The 22,949-nt window shown below is 42.5% G+C and overlaps 1 protein-coding gene across 1 annotated transcript in view; it reads left to right on the top strand.

Moving 5' to 3' along the window:
* galnt14 (UDP-N-acetyl-alpha-D-galactosamine:polypeptide N-acetylgalactosaminyltransferase 14 (GalNAc-T14)) overlaps positions 1–22,949 on the top strand; it is a 165,638-nt gene that overhangs the window by 28,495 nt on the left and 114,194 nt on the right. Inside the window, exon 2 of the mRNA XM_068342289.1 lies at positions 6,767–6,936. Within this exon, the coding sequence (XP_068198390.1) occupies positions 6,767–6,936 (170 nt within the window). The remainder of the gene's footprint in view (positions 1–6,766; positions 6,937–22,949) is intronic.

Below are 22,949 nucleotides of genomic sequence, written 5' to 3'. Positions count from 1 at the left end.
ATGGGAAAGTGTCGGGTTTGTGTGTTCAGAGTAAATAGAATAAAACAGATGCCACAGACAGAGTTGAAACAATTCCTCAAACTGTATAGAATTAAAATTACATCACATTTTATGTATCGTAAACTTTTTGAAATCATGCACAGATATTCAGGAGAGGAAGGCAGAGTTCAGACAGAAGGCTCAGCTAGTGACGGTGTTAGTCTTGAAGGTTCAGCATGAATGGGACTTAAAGGAGACAAAGGAGATCAATCAGGCAGGAACAACAATTACTGAAAGGCAAAACTACAGGACTAAAGTACCGCAGGAGATTGTTAAACAGGAAACATACATTCAACCCTGTCAGTGTCGGTCAAGTGTCAGCTCATTTAATTTTATATTATACATCACTTGCACCTATCGTCTAAACTATTCCCAGAAATTTAAGGTGGATGTCCAAACTTCTTGGCAGTCCCATTGCCTTTGATTTTTCCACAGAGGCATGGCATCAACCTGCAGGGACCTCAGAGTCATCTGAGCTCAGACATTCTTTGCAGTGAACACTTCTCTATCTCTATTTTGTTTTCAAAATAGAATTTTTGTGTGAAATTGAAAAAACACTTTTCGATATGTTCAAGGGCAGCAGGGTATCTGAGAATGAGGGGCCTAAGAAAAATTTTAAATGCAAGCAAGACTGAATATTCTGCTCACAGTACCAGTAGTAGTTAGTATTCATCTTATTGTCTTTCAAGCAACAAATCTATGACTGTAGTGTTCAACAGGAAGACATCAGTTCTCAGATGTAAATGTACTTCCTATATTCTCATCAAACTTTTAGTCCTTTGTGTTATTTTCATACATAACAGATGACCTAGAAGCAGTGGAAAGTAAAACTTTCCCTTAGTCACAATTTAGTTAAACACATATAGGGCAGCAGTAGCTCAGCACAGTAAGTCTTGGACTGGGGACTGGAGGGTAACTGGCTCAGGACCCATGTCGGGCAAAAAAACATTCAAAGTGTGAACTGGCAGTGGAGGGATGCCAGTTCACATCCCTAGCACTGCAGAGGTGTCCTTGAGCAAGGCACTGTCCCTCTTACAGATTGTTCATGAGCGCACACTACAAAGGAGCTACCCATTGCTCTACCTCTCACTCTATATTGCATGTCAACAGACCGCTTGTGTGTGCGTGTGCGTGTGTGTGTGTATACAGTGCACATCGCACATCAACACTCACGATTTCACCTCATCGTGAATTTTTGGTAGGCAGTCACGTGATACCGTACGTGCATTCTATTGGCTGACGGCATCCGAAAGTGCGCTGTGTTCCGTGAGTCTCGGACTTCTGTGAGACACAAAAGTGTTTTAAACAGTCTATCAGAGTGTGGAAAAAGGTAATACAGATGGAAAGGGGTTTAATTTCAATATGAGGAGGGTTCAGAAACATTTAATTTACTGTAAATAATAAGATAAATAGTTTGTTGTGATATCGCGGAATTCTTTATTTGTGTGTGGTTCCTTGAATGCATTAACCGCGAGGAATGAGTGTGCACTGTATATATATTCACATTTAAAACATATATAGTCCATGAGTGGAAAGACTAGTTTCCCCAAGCGAAATGGACGTCGCACCGATCCTTCTGTCTATTTCCTATTCAATTTTTCCCTCACTAGTAACCCTTTGAGATTTGAACTCCTCCACTGGAGAGAGGAACTCCTATCCAACCCGGACTTGGTACTTCACCCTTTTTTGGCTGATAACCATGGTCTCAGATTTAGAGGTGCTGATCCTCATCCTGTTTCACACTCAGCCAAAAACTGCTTTAGTGCCAGCTGGAGGTTACTGTTTAACGAATCCAGTTGGATAACGTCATCTGCAAAAACCAGAAACGGAATCTTAAGGCCATGGAACCAGAAACCCTCCACCACATGGCTGCACCTAACGATTAGAAAACAGAACCAGTGTAAGGCGCAGCTCTGGTGCAGCCCAGCCACAACTAGAAACAACTCTTACTGCTGGCACTGCAAACCACTCTGGGAGTACAGAGACTGGACAGCCATCAGCCAACAGCAATGAGAGCTGGTCCAGTGTTCCACAACCAGGGTATTGTTCTTCCTAGATCTGAGGTTCAACAAACAGTTGGACTTTCCTCTCTAGTAGACTTTCCCAGGGGGGTTTAGCAGTGTGATCCCCCTGTAGTCGGAACACACTCTCTGGTCCAAGTTTCAAGTTTCAAGTTTATTTATTTTTATATAGCCCAGATTCACAAACAATGTCTCAAAGGGCTTTACAATCTGCACATGGACGATATCCCTCTGACCTTTGTGCACTGCAAGCAGTACGACCCTCGCATCGGATAAGGAACAACTCCCCCCAAAAACCCTTTTAACAGGGGAAAAAATGGATGGGAGAAACCTCAGGAAGACTGCAGAGGAGGGATCCCTCTTCCAGGAGTGGACAGACGAAGCAATAGATACCGCATGTACAGATTAACAACACAATAATAATAACAGTAACAATAACAGTAACAATAAATGTATAACAAAGGCACGCCGATCCATCCAGTAGAGCGAGTCACCACCAGCCGATGAAGCACACAGAGGTCACCGATCAGAGGATCCACCACTCTGAGGACAGACCAGACAGTGCCTAAGTCATTCAGCTCAAAAAGGCCCCAAACTGCCAATCCAGAGGCACTATACCCATCGTCCGTACAATGTTGCAGAGATGACCATGACTACCTAACAACATCTTGAGATACCCAGGGCAGATCTCATCCACCCCCTGGATGCTTCTACAGAGCTGTTAAACAGTTACAGCGATTTCAGCCCCAGTGATGAATGGACCCACCTCCAAGTCCTCTGGCTCTGCTTTCTCACTGGAATGCGTCTCAGTGGTATTGAGGAGATCCTCAAAGTATTCTTTCCAACTACTCCCCCTGGTGGAAGTCAGCAGGCCCCCATCCATCCCATAAATGTTGTGGACGAAGGTTCAGTTTTCTCTCCTAAGATGTTGAACCTTTGGTCAGTATTTCTTTGGAGACAACTGAATATTATTTTGTATGGTCTCACCAAACCTTTCCTATTACGGGATTTTTGCCTCCTTGATGGCTGAAGTTGCCCATCACTTTGCCTACCAGTACTTGTCAGCTGCCTCTGGAATCTAGAGTATCTAGAATCCCACTGTAGGACTCCTCCTTCAGCCTGACGGCATCTCTCACCTCTGCTGTCCATAGGAGGCTTGTGAATTACCGCCATGGTCAGCTCTAGCACTGTTGGGACCACAGCTCCACACAGCCACCTCGACAAGACGGTTGGTTCCAGAACGAGAGCTGCCCATACAGATGAGGCCAACTGTATGTAGTCGGAACTCCTAAACCTTACACAAATGCTCAGGCTCCTTACTGACCAGAGAAGAGGGTAAGGAGCCTGGGCCTGTAAGGAGCCAAGCCCTTTCCCGGGCCTGACTCCAAGACAGGGCCTCATCATCCATCTGGGCTGGGTAATTAGACTATTTGTCATCAGGGCTCTTTCCAACCACACTTTCTCTAATCCTTCATCTAGACCTTTTTTTGGCATGGGACACCCTACTAGGGACAAATTACCCCAGAAAACAGCCCCTAGGATCATTTGGGTACTCAAACCCTTCCACCATTGTAAGGTGGTAGTTGAGAGTTAAAGCATATAGCAAGAGAATGCAATGGAAAATAAATGGCTACACGCAATTTATCATTTCATTCTTGTGACTGAACAAAATTAAGGTGTCAAAATGAGCTTTTGAAAAAATTGTAGGACAAAGTGATTGCAATTAGCACAAAAATACAATTTGTTTTGGTTTTCTCTCTCACACACTTACATACTCACGACACACATGCGCACACACACACACACACACACACACACACACACACACACACACACACGCACCTGCGTGCGTTTTGTCTTTTCTGTTGGTGTAGGAAAACACAGGATGGCAAATGACTGATATAATTTAATTACTATTTCTGTAATGTTCATTTATTCCAGTCAAATACATATTGATACTATGACAAGAAAATAAATAATCAATATGATGAAGCAAAGAAAAAAGTTACAGCCTTCACTGAAAAATCACAGCAGTAGAACAGAAGCTGTTGAGAAGAAAAGTGCAGCATTTAGTCTCAAAACAAGAAGAGGAAAAAAGAGGATGAAGCTGAAGTTTAACATTCATCTTCTTAAAGACCAGAGAGGAGAAAGTTAAAAACCCCTCTGAATCTTCTTTAAGTAAAATTACCTCTAAATGCTCTCCTGGTACTGTTTAAAGGGCCATTGCCACAGAGACTGCATCCACAGATATATGCAGATGCACTCAACTTGTCATCGGTGGATAATCACAGGGTTCAAGCCAAGACTCAGAATGTGACATTTATGACTAAATCTCACATCCTGTCATCGTCAGAGAACAGCTGATGACTGATTCCAAGAACTAAAAGATGCATGTTCTGAGATGCTTAATTTAACCCCCTATAATGATTTCAATGTGCAGTAAATGGCTGCATACATTTACTTACAACACATTTTTTGCACCTAGTGAACACACTCTCTCTATACCTACCGTCTGCTATATGTTCTGGTATGTCTTATTTTATCCAAAGTGACTTGATTAGTACTCTTGCACTCGCTGTTTCTAATGAGACTGGAGGCTGAATTCAGCCTGCTCCTTTTTTTGGAGGGCAGGTGCATCAAACAACTGACACTGCTTGTCATGCCCAACTCAGTCTTGTTGGCTATGTTGATACTGCAAGTAAAATTCAGGAGCACCTTTTGGCTTTTTGATAATTCTGCGGGGCAAGATGCTCCGTCTGTTTTTGAAGTATTAAATGAATACATGCTGAACTACGGTTTTGAAATAAAATTTTGGCACTGACACATAATGAGGCTACTGTCTTGGCTTCAGCCGTCAATGGTCTCCTGGCCAAAGTGAAGATGATTGCCCCCATTGCAATGTTTGTGCATTGCTATGCACACAGACTTAATCTGGTGCTGACACAAAGGGCTAAAAGCTTCCCTAAATATTCTCTGAGAATATTTTTTGCATTAATTTCTATGTTTGACACATTTTTCTTCAAATTCAGGTCTGCAGGCTGCTCAAGGTTGCCCTGAAATGCTCCTACTCTATGGAATTTCACACAAAGGATAGTAAGCACTGTGACAAATTTGATGGCTTCATGCAGTTTTCTGATAGCATCACTGCAGATAAGACAATGGATTGTGTCAAAACTGGATGATTAAGACTTTGTGTTCATGTTGTACATGTTGAACAAATCTTCTCTTGGAACAAATCTTACACGTCTCCAAAAGACATGGAGTTGGACAGTGCGATGCCGAAGCTGTACAAACTGTTGTCGTTGGTGCCAACAATTTTAGCGACTTCTGCGGGTTTAGAAAGAAGCTTCTTCTGTTTAAAATGGCTCAAGTCTTACACCCACAACCCAATGGGACAAGGCTGTTTAAGCAGCTTAGCTCTGCTGGCCATCGAGGTGGCTTTGGTCAAGTCCCTGTAAAGTCACCCAAGTGGTACAACAGGATCACAGAAAATTTTCTTGAGATGAAATTTATATATAAATAAACTGACAAACTGAATGATGTTGGCTGAAAAAACATTATAGGTATAGAAGAAGAAGAGAAGAAGAATTAACTTCATTGATCCCCTGTGGGGGAAATTATGATATTTTTCTACTCTGGTCATTATTTTGTTATCAGCACAGGCAAATATATGTATGTACAGGCTTCAAACACACACACACACACACACACACACACACACACACACACACACACACACACACACACACACACACAAGGGGCCTGTATACATGCAGATAATGGAAGGTAGAGCGGTGGGCATCTCCTTTTCGGTGCACCCCCATGAGCAGCTCGTAGGGGGGACGGTACCTTGCTCGGGGTAGCTTAGCAGTGCTCAGGAGGTGAACTGGCACCTCCAACTCAGGTCACACTCCAAATGGTTTTGGTCCGCATGGAACCGGCCACCGTCTGGTCAGCAGCCTTAGACCCGCTGGATTGAGCGGCTGCCGCCCCCTTAAACGTCCGTTCTCGGATGTTGTTGTTGATGTTGTAAACGTGATGAAGGTGTGAAGCCTGTTATATTAACACGTCAGGAAAAAAAGTGGGATTGCAACCTTAAAACTGGTACACTGGTGAATGGAACATGACGTTTGCTGTGTTTTGCCTTTGTTAGAACTCAGTCAAAGTACACTTTTTATCTGTGAACATCATGACAGCATTAGCATTATGTTAGCTAATATTGGATGAAAGAGGGGGACACCTGGACAGGTGACCAGTTCATCACATAGTGGGTGAGACCAGCAGCCATTCCTGCTCACGTTTACACCAATGGCAATGTAGCGACACGCTGGCAGGAAACTAGAGCTGCTGGCAAATGTGGAGAAAATGCACAAACTTAAGACAGAAAGGTCTTAGTTCAGGATTCAAACCCAATGGCTCTGTTTTAATTTTATGGATGCTTTTTACAAACCTAGAAAAGTTGTGTCATTACAAACTGTACACCTCCTGATTTAAAAGAAATAAATCCACACACTGGATTCAGCGTCTGACGTTCAGGTAGAACTTTTCTCTGTGATTTGAATCCTTTCAGGTTCTTGATTCTTCACTGGTTTAAACAAACTGAACCTAAACTGGGACGGTGATCATAATTCTTCTCTATTTTTCTACATTTGAAGGTGATGGTAGTTTTCATCCTTATTGACTGATGCTCTTTGACTGATTGACAGATCTCAGATGCAGAGTGGGAGGACATGTTGGACAGGTTTGATGAACGGAACTACCTGAGCGCTCGACGCTGGAAGCCGGGTGACGACCCGTACACCCTGTACGCCTTCAACCAGAGAGAGAGTGAACGTATCCCCAGCAACCGCGCCCTGAGAGACACGCGACACTACAGGTACACACACACACACACACACACACACACACGGACCAAACCTTATCTCTAAAAAAATGTGTATGTGATACAGACATCAGAGTAATAATAAATAGAATAAAGCCGGTCAGTCCAGAGGTCCTGAAGCCAATAAGGATACACACATGATACACAGGTCTGTTGTCAGTATTACAGGTCTATACACACACACACACACACACACACACACACACACACACACACACACACACACACACACACACACACACACACACACACACACACGCTCATTGCAGCAACTCCCTGATCTGGTAATTAATCCCCTATCTGTATTAAACAAATTTAGATTATGGAGCCAAACACGTTTTCAAAGACAAACCACCAAATTACAATCTGTCTATCCACTAAGAAATTAAATTAAACACCAAAATAGAAATCCTCTTAGCAGCGCTCTGTCTTGGTGTGTTAGAAAGACGCTCAGCAGGAAGATAAGGAGCTTGCCGCTTTGACAGCAGCCAGCTCCTTACACATTTCAGGAGATAAAAATTTCCAGGCTCTTGTGAGAGGCGTGCAGAGGTCCATCCAGCGATGCAGGGCTGCTGAGATGATGCTCAGTAATCAAATTACTGAAGGACTTTGATCCCTGATGGCTCTTTTAACACTCTGGCTTTTATTGATATCAGTTTGATGTTTTTGAGTCAAGTCGAAGCTGTCTGAATGAAATCACAGCAGCTTTTCACTGGATTACATCAGAATGTTTCCTGACTTGATCAGATTAATTATTTAACGGTTTTACACATGTTTACAAAGAGATGTTCGTTTTATGTTACTGAGTTTTTTTCAGTCTACTGTTAGTCCTATTTAATGAAGTACAAATTAGAAACACTAAAGACAAACTCACATATTGGGCACCTGTTTGTCAGACGTAACTGTGTTTTCACTGAATGAACATTCTGTCCTTGGATTTTCTACCTTTTTCCATCAAGTCAATGTATTCTAGGTGTGTGGCAGATTGATTTTTTCCTCAATGTCAAACTGACATAATAGAAGTCTGGACCCATGGCTTTACATTTAACATTTTATACACATTCAGCAGTATAACTGACTCAGATACAGAGAATTGGAATGAAATATTCTGTATTACTTAAATACCAAGAAAAAGGCAACAAAAATGTGATTAATCCAGGTGTTGGATGTGCTTTAGAGCTCACTGTGTCTTCTTCCTCCAGTTGTTGTCCTCACACTTTGAGGAAGAGCCAGTAAGCCTCATTCTTACCCCCATGACTTGTCACATGACACATGGAATGTTTTTGTCTGCTGCCAGGAATACTCACTAGATCACAAAGTGGATTAACACAGTTTAAGAAAGAAAGAAGGAAACTCACTTTATTAATCCCCCATGGGGAAATTGTTTTTACACTCGGACCATACATTTACTAGACGTTCATGTAGAGTAAAGTGTGCACAGGCCCCTGAACAAACACACATAAACACTAGGGGCTGTAAGCATACGCTTTGTACAGGGGGAGGCAGAGTGACGGGCGGCGACTTCGCGGCGCGCCCCAAATGAGCAGCTTGTAGGGTCTTAAACATTCTTATTTTCAGGAATGTATCATCCATATATGTATATGGTTTTATTTTGGTGTCATTATTTTGAACTGTCTATATTTTATCCTAAGAATAAACGCGTCCGGCTGGAGCATCCATTTGTCTATGTTGTGCCTTTTCTCAGATGTTGGCTGTGATTAAAGGTTACCAGGCAGCTCCTGGTGAACCAGCTCTAATAGGAGGTTGCATGTGGGCGATAATTGGGAGTCTGTTTGTTCTGGCGGCGAACATGAGTAAATCCTGGAATGGTTGCTGCTGCTGTGGCTGCTGGTGATGAACGCAGCGGGTTATGACTCCACGACACATGTAGGAAGCTAAAATCTGTTAGTATAACTGGCACGCACATCAGCCTGTGTGTGGATGATGGGATGTACGTGTGACTCCATCACCGTGTCTCTACTGTGTGTCAAGCTGCATGTGTGTGTTTCTACTTGTGTTCATGTCTAATGTGCATAATTGGGTTGTGGAATTGCCTATAATCATCTGCTGTTGGGGCCCACATAAGGTGACATAGAAGTGTGTGAGTGTGTATGTGTGCATATGTATGTGTGTGTGTGTGTGTCTGTAAGAGAAAGTGAGAGGTGTGTGTGGGAGGCGGGAAACCAGGGATACGCTTACACATTAATCTGTTAGCAGGGAGGTGGGGGGCTGATAGAACTCATTTATCTTATATAGGACAGCGATGAAGCCTGTGTGTGTGTGTGTGTGTGTGTGTGTGTGATTGTGTGTGTGTGTGTGTGTGTGTGTGTGTGTGTGTGTGTGTGTGTGTGTGTGTGTGTGTGTGTGTGTGTGTGTGTGTGTGTGTGTGTGTGTGTGTGTGGTGTGGATGAGGGGGTTATCTGTTAACTCAGTTACTCCCCAGCTCCAGATCTCATGAGCTCCTGGCAGGGGAAGTGATAGCACCTCATACTCTGTTGGGATGGAACAAAACCTGCAGTGAGAAAGCCCTGACTGAAGCCGCAGAGGTTTTCATATTCTTAGAAACACCTTCTTTACTGCTGCAGACTCACCGGCGAGTTTCCCGCTCATCGGTTTGGTTTCTAAAAAGACACATTGAGGTGAAATTCAGGTTTTCATTTGAAGTTGATCAACAAAAACATGATAAGAAAACGTATGAAGTGGCGTTTACTTTCTGATAGATCCACTGCTGTAGCCCCAACTTATGGCTGCACGCAATCAGGAACCTCCAGACGGATAGAATGAAGCTGATGTCAGAAAGGTTCCCCCAATAGACTTATTAAACTGTCCCGATCAGATAAAGACACCATGTTAAAGGAGCATGACTAACTTCCTGCTACAATCGCATTCATAACGAATGGGCAGGGTTAGATTCCTCTCATTAACTCGTATTATGTAAACACACTTGGAGGTTCGACTGAAGTCATGAGAGGAAAATGATCTTCAGCCTCTGGTCGGCGTTTGGTTCCCAGAGGAACTTGCTTTACAGATTTTTTTCTGTAGTTACGATGTCGTAATAAAACCATGACAGACATTTGAACCTTCATTCACAAACCTCCACGTTAACCCTGAGTTAAAACAATCAAATCCTTACCACCCTGCATTCCATCGTATGGACAACAGTCTGACATAACATGCTTGTCCTGCTTTCTTTTTCTGTGTGGCTAAACTTTCCAAGTAATCTGTAGAGAAGGGAGAAAGGAGAGGGGTGTTACCTGATGTTGGTGCTGACAGACTACAGATAGACTGAATATACAGGTGGTCTGGTGTAAAGCATGTGCCTTCTTTCATAAATGAATAATTAATTGAGTCAACCGATGAACCGACAGGGCATTAGTGTTTTACTAGCGGTTAATCTGCATGTAATTAAACCACAAGAGGCTGGTTCAAGCTGCTGTTTCTGATTCAAAGTCTGAACATGTCCGATTGTAAAACCCCAAAACATGATATTATAGATATATTGATAGTTTTTTTCTTCTGAGTGTCGGATCTTTCTTGGCGGATGCCACTTTCACTTCCTTGATCAAACTTTGTGTAATATTACCTTATATTAATATTGTCTTAATATTATATTATCCTGAGATTAATAATAGATTAGTAATAATAATTATTAATAATAGATTACTGTAATAGTTGTCTGGCTATTTATGTGTGTGTGTGTGTGTGTGTGTGTGTGTGTGTGTGTGTGTGTGTGTGTGTGTGTGTGTGTGTGTGTGTGTGTGTGTGTGTGTGTGTGTGTGTTACAGAAACAGTGCTTTGGTGGAAGGAGCAGTGAGCTGTGGAGAGCCTTTTTCTTCTCAAGCTGTTCTGGTTGTTATTGTGTTCTTGGAGGAGTGAGGAGTGAGTGCTCTGAAGCTCTGAAGCTCTCAAGTTTGAAGTCGCAGGAGAGGAAGACGAGAGCAGAGCAATAGAAGGCTTAACGAAAGATTCAGAGATTGGAGAGAGAAGGTGGTTCTAAGAGGAGAAGAGAGAAAGAAAGTCAAGAGGAGATTAGGAAGAGGAGACAAGGAGAGGTGGAGGAGAAGAGGAGATGGGGAGATGGGGAGATGCCACGAGCTGCTGAGAAGAGAGATAATTGCCACACGCAGAGTTTGAGAGGCTGTGTGTGTGTGTGTGTGTGTGTGTGTGTGTGTCTGTGTGTGTGTGTGTGTGTGTGTGTGTGTGTGTGTGTGTGTGTGTGTGTGTGTGTGTGTGTGTGTGTGTGCATAAAGCACTCCACTCCAGTGCTCTGCTATTATCTTGGTGTACAGGGGAGCCTCCCTCCGTCTGCTCTCCGACAGACAGACAGTCTATAAGCCCAACAGCCGCTCCACTGCAGGGATTAGATCCAAGCATGAAGACAATGGGCTGATACAGCAGGAAACATGTCCTACAATACCACACAATGGATTTAAACAGCAACAGGAACTGTGCAAGAGAACTGTCTAATGCAAGACAAAGAGAAACAGAGAGCAAATCTGTTGTACAGCATAGATAAATTATATAAATTATTAATAAAAATGTCTCATACAATGTGGAGCAAAAGGGGATTTAATGTGAAGCTGCCACGACAGGAATATGTTAGTTTCACACTGTTTAAGGTAAGGATATGTGTTAAGAATGTATTTCAAATTGTTTTTCAACTGTTTTCATCGGCATCGGCTGGTTTAATCTTTGTCTACCTGACAGATGAATGAATGAATGAATAAATTAATGAATGAACGAACAAATGAATGAAACTTTCTGGCAGTGGATCTGGACATATTGGTCCATTATGGAAATACAGTGTGCCCTCGTTCCTCATGGTTAATTCGTTCCAGGAAACACACACGATTAATGAATGCCACAATAGAGCGACAAACTATTCATCTCATTATTTATGGTAATTTAAATGTTTCTGAACCCCCCCGTACTGATACTAAACCACCTTCTATCTGTATGACCTTTAAAACACTCTGATAGACAGTTTAAAGCACTTTTGTGTCTCATGGAAGTCCAAGACTCATGGAATAGAGCACACTTCCGGATGCCGTCAGCCAATAGAATGCGAGTACAGAATCATGTGACTGCCTACCAAAAATCTACAATGAGGTGAATTCACGGATGCATGAATGTGCGAGGGTGCATTGTAGTTTTGCTTTCCTCAATATTCCATTGTAGACATCTTTCCACTACCCTGTTTATTATGTATAAACTTCTTGACGGATTATATAATTTTTAGATTAAGTTATAGATGGATTTTGGATTAAGGGCTAAATTTCATTAAACTAGACACTTTAATGAAATTTAGAGGAGCACTGTGTGCTCCTCTAGTTGTCAGTAATTGTCAAGTAATTTTACTTTGCCGGTGAAGAGCAGGTGAACGAGGGGAGATCTACAGTGATCTTCCATAGCGGGTCTTATTTTAAGGTGTTATTAACCAATGACAATCACAACCAGCAGCAGGGATTTTATTTTCAATTTGTGTAGAGGAAGCATTTTTCACACATGTATGAGAGAACAGCACCGTCCCTCCTGACGGCGCTTCTGTTAGTGTAAAGTGAACAACACACGGTTGAACCAGTGCAGCTCCAATGTGGAGTTTTGAGCAGCATGCCAGCGGGAGGAATCATTTATGTTTAACACATAATGTTAACACAGCAGTGTTGGAGTCTGGTGTGAAGCTGGGCAAATGTGTGAAGCTTCATAAGAATGCAAGAGAACGACAAAGAAATTATTGTACCTTCGCTTTTACATGATGGTGGCTCTGGTCCTCTAATCGGATGAAAATGTATTCCCAAAGCATACGATGGCCCCCCAAGTAGAAGACATTTTTGGTTGATTTGGTTGCGAGAATCCTTTATTTGCTTCTATTCATTATGTCATTAATACCTGGAGTGTCCTGCTATATTACACATCCAAGCCCCTTCAGTGGCTGTAAGTCTTGGTCTGTGGTCGCTGTAGTGAGGAACTGCAGACACTCCTGTCTTTGGCAGCTGTTGGAAGGATCACGGTGGGTGAGTACAGGTAGTCTTCAACTTACGAACATTCGACCTTTGAACATTTGGAGATACAAACAAACGCACGCCACCGTATCTGACTATTGTCCTGCAGTTCCACTTTCTGCCTGCTTGTTGTCGTCTCTGTGAGCATTTCAGAGCGTCTTTCACCAGATGTAGCTCAGTAGTAGAGTCCATGCTTCTCATTTGGGACACAAGACAGTGTCAGCTGTAGAGCCGGTCCCAAGCCTGGATAAGTGCAGAGTATTGCAGAAGGAAGGGCATCCAGCATATAGAAAAAAACATTGCCAAAAAATATGAGAATACATCTGAAAAGGAAAACGCATGAGACAATGTGGCGAAAGGGAGAAAGGAACTTTTACAAAGAACAGGTTTTGTCATTCATGATGAACATGGGGGATGGGCTCTCTTTTTACCTAGAGCTCAATCATCCCACACCTGTACAAATACATTCAGCATTTATTCACTGGAAAATATTAATCCTTAATGATTCAATTGCAACTTAATGAAGTACCTGGGATGTTTGATTTAAATAGAGTAGTTTGGCTTAGAAACAGAACATTTCCTATTTTATCCACTGTTGATGAATTGAAAGGATGGAGAATTATCGCTTCTCTCACGCCTGAAGCACAAAAACAGCACCCTGCACATATTTGTCATTGCCTTTGTTTTGGCCATGGAGGGAGCTGTGATAGCGCTCCTTTGTTTTGTTGTCATGGTTCCAAAATGGAGGTATTCTCCTTGTAGCATCGGCAACCAGAGAAAAACATCATCAGCCGCTGAGGAGGTTACAAATGATTATCATTGCATTGTGACCCAGTGGTCCTTGAACACGTATCACTAACCAGATCATAGTCATTCTGTAGCTGTCGTGTGTGTGTGTGTGTGTGTGTGTGTGTGTGTGTGTGTGTGTGTGTGTGTGTGTGTGTGTGTGTGTGTGTGTGTGTGTGTGTGTGTGTGTGTGTGTGTGTCCCTTGCCGTCAGCGTCTTTCACACTCAGTCAGTCTGTTCGTCATGTTTTCATGAAGTCCGACATGCAGCTCATCATTAATCACTGCATCACCCTCGATTCCTGTGAACCTGACACCTCCTCATTCTTCTCAGATCACAACCCCCCTCCCCACCCAAAATCCCTCTATTCTCTGACACTAATTGATTTTATTTTCCCTTATGAACCTGGTTTATTTCATTACCTGCTCCAGTGATGAATGATCACTCTGGTATCAAACACAGATGGAAGAAACATTAAACACCCCCAAGGCTCTAATTCTCTGTGAACCTTTGTTCTGCAAAACGGCTTGGATTTGGAAACACACAAATGACCTTCAACAACTTTAAGCATCATTCACTGCATTATTTTATTCACTTCTGTGCAGCAAAGACTGATTTGTTAATTTTTCTAAGTTAATAGATGTCTAGACGTTTGGATTAGAGAGGATAAATTTAGTGAAAAAGAGAAACTTTTGAGTTCATGAATAATTTATCTTTGAAGAATCGCCCACACATTATATTCTCTTCACTGGCATTGTGGTTTGTTTGTTTGTTACAAACTGTTTTTCTGTTTGGAAGAAGAAAATAAGAACTTTGTACTCCTGAAGATTTTCATCATCATCATCATCATCATCATCATCGTTCGACTGATAACCTGGTTGGGAAACACTGCTGGTGGATTAACAAACAAAATATGTAATGAACAGATAGTGACATAAGCTTCATCATTTGATTATTTATTCTAGGACATTAGTTTTAGGTACACAATGTCTGACATGCCGTGTTTGAGTGAGATATGATATTATCAAATTGCATCTGCAGTATTAATTTTTCTGGTATAATAATCAGTGACTTTTATGTAAGCGACATTAAAGATAATATATTGTGCAAATCCTCACAACAGCAAAAACGTAACAGTGGCAGATACCGTATTTTTTCCATGTTTAATGATTATTTATGCACTTAATTTACTATTTGTTTGATCAAAATGGCTTTGCTTCATTTAAATTATGTTAGATTTGATCTCATGATCATGTGATTCCTGTTTGGCAAATTAATTTCCTGTTTGGTGACCACGCGACTGACAAACATTCTTTGTTCATCTGGAAACAAGTAAGCATGTATGCATAGACAGAAATCAAAGAAGCAGAGAGTTTATTTGCATTTGGTGAGAATTGTTGTTTGATGATGTGATAAAACACTGACTCATTAAAAATCACTGACGGAACAAAAGCCTTCACATTGTGACTAAGGGCAGCATAAAAATACAAATGAGTTCATATACTTAAATACTGCATTGGCAAATTCTACACATCCATAACAAAACAAATTATGAGTGTATTTATTTACTTTTCCAGTCATCTAAAGCCGTGTTGTTAAGAAGCCATTTAAAACAAAACTCACATTTCTAGTGTGTGTCTTCGTAGCAGCTGCTAAACCAAACCCCCAGGACTGAAACTATCATGATCCCTAACGATCTAACCTGACCGCAGCATTCTTCTAGGTTCATTATGAGATGTGGAGAAATCATTTTAGGTTTGGTTTTCAGCACTATGACCTAACAGTCATTTCATGGCTTCATCACACTGTAGTGATTATATCAGTTAGTGTTCATGCCGTCATTTACTACTCAAACGCAAAATCACAGACATCTCTTCTTCCTCATCGAGGGAGTTTTTCCCCGCCGCTGTTGTTTATGCTCTGGAGGGTTCAGTTGGGCTTTTTTGTCTGTTAAAGCGCTTTGAAATGTCCGTTGCCATGATTAAGCACTATATAAATAAAACTTCATTGATTGATTGATTGATTGATGGCTGATAGCTACTGGTTCAGGTTGTTAGGCTCCAACTATCCAAACACGAGGCCTCACATGAAGACACAAGAGTGATTTATCACTCGTTCAGATGGAGCTCGATGCGTGGGGTGGACAGAAATCAGTTTAATATATGATCCCCGGTTAGGAGAAGTATCAGATATTAAACTGATTAAAATGAAAAATCAATTCAAAATATCTCATAAAGTTGATATAGTTGAAAGTTGAACTGTTTGTGCGTTTTTTTTTGGTTGAATACACTCCAAAAACGTGTGCCGGGCCCAAAGTGACCTTAGGTATGAGTGTGTGTGTGTGTGTGTGTGTGTGTGTGTGTGTGTGTGTGTGTGTGTGTGTGTGTGTGTGTGTGTGTGTGTGTGTGTGTGTGTGTGTGTGTGTTGTGTGTGTGTGTGTGTGTGTGTGTGTGTGTGTGTGTGTGTGTGTGTGTGTGTGTGTGTGTGTGTGTGTGTGTGTGTGTGTGTGTGTGTGTGTGTGTGTGTGTGTGTGTGTGTGTGTGTGTGTGTCTCCACAGCGCACTGGCGTTGCGCCTGGAGTTTCCCCCGCCTCACGCCCTCAGCCAGCTGGGATAGGCTCCATCTCCCCACGACCCGTTAGAAGCTGAATGAATGAATGAACATTTCAGAGAAATTGTTAAATAAAAATAAAACTATCCTATTGTCAGAAACATGGTTTAAACATGGTGACGAAGTCGGACTCAATCCAGCTGCTGAGTACTTCAAGCTAGAATTGTCTATTTTAGATTTTAAAATGTGATAGTATGAAGTATAATAGACAACTACTAACAAACTCCACGTCTCTACGTTTAAATGGTCTTTGAACATGCAGGAGTCTTCAGACAGAAGCTCATGTCTTCATGTTGAAGCGTGAACCGTTCAGTGTTTGTTGGAAAGCTCATCACGCTCCCGTTACTTTAACCGCTGTTTACTCTGAATGTAACAACCAGCTCAAACCACAGCAGAAAGCTCTCTGTGATGCCAGGAAATCCCCTTGGTGTTTTGTGGGTAATCTGCTGATGTGGAACCTGAGCTGTGAAGCACCCCGGTGCTCTACAAGAGCACAGAGTGACAGTGACGCTAAGCGGCTTTACCACAGCTAGCACTTCATCTAGCCCCTCTGCTCTGCCTCTGAGACGACTGCGTGTCGAAACAACCTCAGCACAGCTGGCATTACAACTGTATCTGCCACAATACCTGATTAGATTTGTTTGTCTGTTACTCGCCTCGGTGCTTTTATATTTGTAATTTTTACATCTTTCCTGCTCGTTTTTCCCTTTAAAGTTCCTACTTTTGTTTTCTACTGTGGGTTTCTACTGAGAATTACAGGGAATTTAACTGTGTGGAAAACAGTGTTTGAAACATGAGGCGCCGCTGGTCCTGGAAATATGCAGAGATGGTGGATCGGCATGAAACATCGGATTTCTCAGTGATGTCAACTTTTAAATCCACTTCAGTCATGAAGACGAGATGGAGAAGAGGCAGAGGAAGATTAAAGACAGGTTTCAAGCCCAGGTATATTTCAAGCAGAGATGTTGAAACTCAAAGAAACAGTCGAGCGTAACACTTGTGTTTTGCAGGGTTCTCTGTTTTGTTTCTCTTAGCAGGAACAGGAAAAGCAGCTTGGGGGATTTATCACAAACAATAACGTCCACATCTCATCACAAAATAGCATAAAAGGTTAATAGAAGTGATACGATTGGTTACGTAAATCCATTGTAAGGACAGTGAGACAATATGTAATGTGATTAAAAAAGTGATCACACTATAACCCTACCTGCCAGAGGATTCTGTTGATAGCTGTGCATAAACAATATGTGTGACGTCGCACCACATTAGTTTCATTGATTCGTATATTGTATGCTTATCCTGAACTTTATGCCAGGGCAGGTTGGGGCAACAAAAGAATAGACATGATCTAGATTGTTTACTGGTTGGTTCACTTCTAACAGGTGATCTTATCATGAATTTGTTCCCAAATTTTTCCCAAAGTGCATGAATTTGCACTTTGGGAAAATCTATATAAATGGAAGTGATTGGTGGATTTCACCATCGATGGACCATAAATTCTTCAGGAGCTGATAATGGATGGGGGTGAACAGAATCCTCTGCATGTAAGAAACAAAAACCGGACCATGGCTTTCATTCTCTGACAAAACTGCAAGAAAAACCAATAGAGCTCTATGAAACATTTGACTCCATTTTGCTACATGGAACAATTTGGAAAAGGGTTGTCAGCAACCATTTTGTCAGCAGTGGAGAATCTTCCCTGTGAGGCAGAAGTCTGAGTCTGAACTCATCTGAGGTAGACTGACAAAAATCACAAAGAGTGACAAGTCCGCATTTCAAATACTGTTTGAAATCTTGTGAAATGTGTTACAGCCATCAAGTCCAGAACGAGCATCGGTTTCTACGAAACATTCATCAGTTTGGACCTCATCTTTTTTATTGTATTCTGTTTCGTTTGGGTTAAAAGAGTTTGCAAATCATTAATTTGTGTTTTTATTGTCGTTTTCTTTGTCCCCATTTTTTGGGATCAGGGTTGTACAGAACATCTTGATATCTCAGACAGTAGTTTCCATCATCATGGTCTAATTATTGATTATTTTCAAGATTGATTAATCTGCCTTTTAATTTCATCAATAAGTAAATGGATAAAATGTCACTTTTTGAAAAATACTTATCATAGGTAATATTTTTTGTTTTATGTACAAATTTGTTGTTTCTTCTATATTATTCTTGTACTTTATTATACTATTCTTATATTATGTACTATATACACATTCAGCAGCTGTTATAAGGGCAGCAAATCTCACATTAAAAACACTGAAACCAACAGACTGAACATTTTTATATACAAGCAAACCTCGGTTTCCGACCACAATTGATTCCTGAAGGCTGTTCGAATAGCGATTTGTTCGAATTCCAAATACATTTTTCCCATTACAAATAATGTAAATGGTCTTAATCTTTTTTCAACATAATATGTCATTTCATAATGTCATTTATATATCAAATTGTATAGTAATGAAACATATCAAAGAAATGTAAAAGAAAAACAAACACGAGAAAGAAAGAAAAAACAACAACACATGGACGTAATCAGGTTAGCCTCAGGTACGAGTTACCGTCGTCTTTAGGACAGAAGTTTACGGTACCATAACTCGTACCATAGGCAATGGAACGCAAATTATGTGAAAAATTATTGCATACAGTAAAGTAAAATAAAAGGCACATTACCGTCATGTTTTCTCTCCTCTTTTCTCACCTTTATCGCGCTTGACGGCGAGAAATAATATGATAATAATAATAATGGATTAGATTTATATAGCGCTTTTCTGGACACTCAAAGACGCTTTACATCGGATCCATTATTCATTCACTCCTCATTCATACTTGGTGATGGTAGACTACATGTGTAGCCACATCTGCCCTGGGGCAGACTGACGGAGGCGTGGCTGCCAATCTGCCCCTACGGCTCCTCCAACCACCAATGGAACAATCACACACGTTCACACACTAGCGATGCCCCACTGGAGGCAAGGAGGGTAAAGTGTCTTGCCAAAGGACACAACGACAAACGACTCGGCGGGACCGGGAATCGAACCGCCGATCTTGAATCATTGGACGACCTGCGATACCACTGAGCCAAGGTCGCCCCAAAAAAGGTGTTCCTTTCGCGTTCGACTTCGATGTCCAAAACTTTAGAAAAATGTTGTAATTTTGGGGCGCGATGGTGCAGTGGGTTGTGTGATTGGCTACGGGTTCGATTCAAGCATTTATCTTCATCTTCTAACCTCTTCATCTTCTAACCTCTGTCGTGGATCGTGGGGAGCTGGAGCCTGTCTCAGCTGACTGAGGGCTTGGCCGGGGGACACTCCGGATGCAACGCCAGTGCACCGTGGAGCCACACAGAGACTCAGACAAACACACAAGCGCACAATCACACCTATGGTCAATTTGGAATGGCCAATTGACCTGAAGCACACGTTTTAGGAGGTGGGAGGAAGCCGGAGAACCCGGAGAGAACCCACGCAGACACGGGGAGAACATGAACAACTCCACACAGAGCGGGACTCGAACCCAGAACCACCTTGCCGTGCGGCGACAGTGCTACCCACTGTGCCATCGTGATACCTTTGAAGCATTTATAAAATTTGAATCTGGCATTCTGAAATGGAAGACTTCTACAAACTGTAGGAGGAGAGTTTACAATGGAGACGTGGCATCTTTAAAGAAGGCGCAAGGTCCACCGGTACAGAGTCTGTCATTGGTTGTGATAAAACCCATCCCAGTATAAATAGGAGCATTTTTCTGGAGCATGTGTGGACAGAGAACATCCACAATGTGTGAAATGAGCAACAGGATTGATGCAAGCTGGAGCTATTGAGGCAGGTGGGCAATAACAGGGTATTTCTAAACCAATGTTTAAATAAAGGGGTTGCAGTCAGGCACCAGGCGGCAGTCCAAGCAGTCAAACAGGCCCAGAGGCCTGGCAGGTCACAAAAGGCAGGAGATTAAAACACAAGTGGCAGGAAGTGTGGAACGGTTACAGCTGGAACATAACGGCCTTACATGACTAAGTCGTAAAGGGGATGCGGCTGGTAGGGCCTGTATAGACTGATGACTGAAGAGGCAATGAGAGGAAGCTGTGTCAGCACGTACAGATAATTCCACAGTGTGGCCAAGTGACACCTCACTTGTCGAGATCCGTCTAGAAGCCTGAGCGAATCTGATGGGTCGGTGGAGAACGGCAGAAAATACCCAGAGAGATGGGCGCCTGAGTGAGTGGTGGCCGAAGGCAGCGATGAAGAGGCAGACAGGGAGACAGCTGAGCCTGACAGTTATACCCCACCAAAACCAGTGGAGTACCATCAGAACCCAAACACTGGAGCTATCCAAACAGAACCATCCAACATAGATCATCCGTCTATGTTGGATGAGCCTGGTCAGGATCATCCAACATACTGTAGACTAGGGTAGCACGAGTGTTAAAGATAAATGATTGAAATGACACAGCGTGCGCTATGATCATTAATGCCACACTGCTGTCATTTCACTCGTTAATGTGACGTGAATGCAGCCTAAAATTGCCCCCGACGTGGCTTCACATGGGGCTGATGAATGGCAGTATAGACGAGCATGTGTGCATTTCCTAGAGGCTGTGGCAGCCATCGATTGGCCAGCTCACATATTGATCCGTCTTAATTGATGGGCTGGTGTAAGTGCTTGTCACCACCACTCCTCACAAGAAAGATCACTCTTCCATCTGTTTCTCTTTATCTGCCTCTTGTAATCAGCAGCTCTGATTTTCTCAAGTCTCAATCATCCTTCCATCTTCTCCTCGCTCCTTTATTTTTTCATTACTTTTCTCCTTTTCGTGGTGTTTTTCTGCTGCTTCCTCTTCCTGTTAATGTACCCGCTCTGCCTGCTGTCCTTTTCTTCTCCTTTCACCCTCTCTCGTCACCATTTCAGGCCGTATTTAGATGGAGCTGGAGCCAGAAGTCACTCATTAGCATCTGTGTGTGTCAGGGTGGAGAAGAGGTGGATAGAGAAAGAGGGAAAGAGATGAGCAATCTCCAGTCTCAGCCAGTTAAGTCAATATTACAAATCTAATAAATCCTTCTAATTCATTGCATTTGTCCCAGGAATGTTGTTACATCTGCAAAAAGTTGAGGGGATTCAGACGGTAAAACATTCATTTTATCTGGTGACGTGTGGCGAGGTGCTGAGTCGGGTTTACAACTGGTATGAAAAGAGCGCGTTGTTTTCTGACCTGGTCCTTAAGCTCTGGCATTGGTCTGTTTTTCTTTTCATTTTATTATTAGTAAGATCCATTTTTGATAAATTTTTCACACTAGATGTAATATCTTCTATGTTTGCTTTCATTTGGAGCAAAATTTCAGAATTAATAAACTGCAGCGCTGCACTTTTTTTGAAATTGCAGAATAAGAATATTTTATTTATCCCCATAGGCTATAAATATTTTTGCTCATGTATATATGTACAGGCCCCTGCACACACACACACACACACACACACACACACACACACACACACACACACACACACACACACACACACACAGAGGGCCTGTAGTTACGCAAATGGAGAGCGGGTCATTGTGGAGAAGGGGGCAGCTGTCATGCTGTGGCCCAAAGACCCGGTTGTTGGGGGGTGAGGCCTTGCTCAAGGGCACCTTGGCAGTGCTCTGATGGTGAACTGGCACCTCAGCTCACACTCTGCAGGTTTTGGCCCACGTGGGTCTCGAGCCACCGACCCTCTGGTTCCCAGCCCAACACTTGGTGGACTGAGCTGCTGCCACCTGCAACTTACCTGCATGGAAGAACGTAAGTTGGGAAACTTCCAGTGCGTGTTAAAGGTGTCTAAAAGCATGACATTGTAGACAGAAGCACAGAATCAGACGAGTGTGAACTACCAGCCTTCAGCCACGTAGTGAGGGAGTGTTCAGTCGGAGGGGAGGCGATGCTGCTCGGCGCGGCGCGTCACCTGTCACTCATTTTGACGATGAAATCATGGACATTAATGATTTAAAAAGAAAGCCAATACAAATCACAGACCATGGAAATAAAATCCAAGATAATTTTATTCAATCATGATTCATTCTTTACTCCCCCCCCCTCCCTCCGTCTGCATGTCCCTGATTTTATCACAAAGTCTGCCATCAACATGGATGTTTGAACAAAACCTGAAGTCAGAAGCTGATCTGAAACCACAGGCCTCTTAACCGTGTGGAGAAAACAACACTAAGCCGGGATCATGATACACATTAATCACAAGAGTTTTCACACCACACTCACACAATCGCTGCCTGGAAGCCATCAGAACTTTAAGCTCCATGCCCTGATGAAGAGTGTGGTCGCTGCTGCAGTTTGCTCTCCACAGTGGAGGCGAGGGGAGGCATTAACAGGGGAGCAGGGGAGAACACACACCAACATCCACAGAGCTGGGCCATAACTAATGTCTTTGTTTACCAGCGTAGGCACTAATCCATAACCTTTGAGCAGCGTAACTCAGACGGAATCCTCAGGTGTGAAAGTGTGAGACTGGATTAGTCCGGTCTGAACCGGAGCGAGAACACTCCAGGAGGGGGACTGAGTCCTGATCCGGACCACACTGCATAGGACTCACCAGGATGATCAGCACTGACTGAAGAGA

The sequence above is a fragment of the Antennarius striatus genome, chromosome 19, assembly GCF_040054535.1.
Source record: "Antennarius striatus isolate MH-2024 chromosome 19, ASM4005453v1, whole genome shotgun sequence".
NCBI lineage: Eukaryota > Metazoa > Chordata > Actinopteri > Lophiiformes > Antennariidae > Antennarius > Antennarius striatus.
Note: the sequence above shows the minus strand (reverse complement) of the source record. Positions and strands in the feature narration are given on the sequence as shown.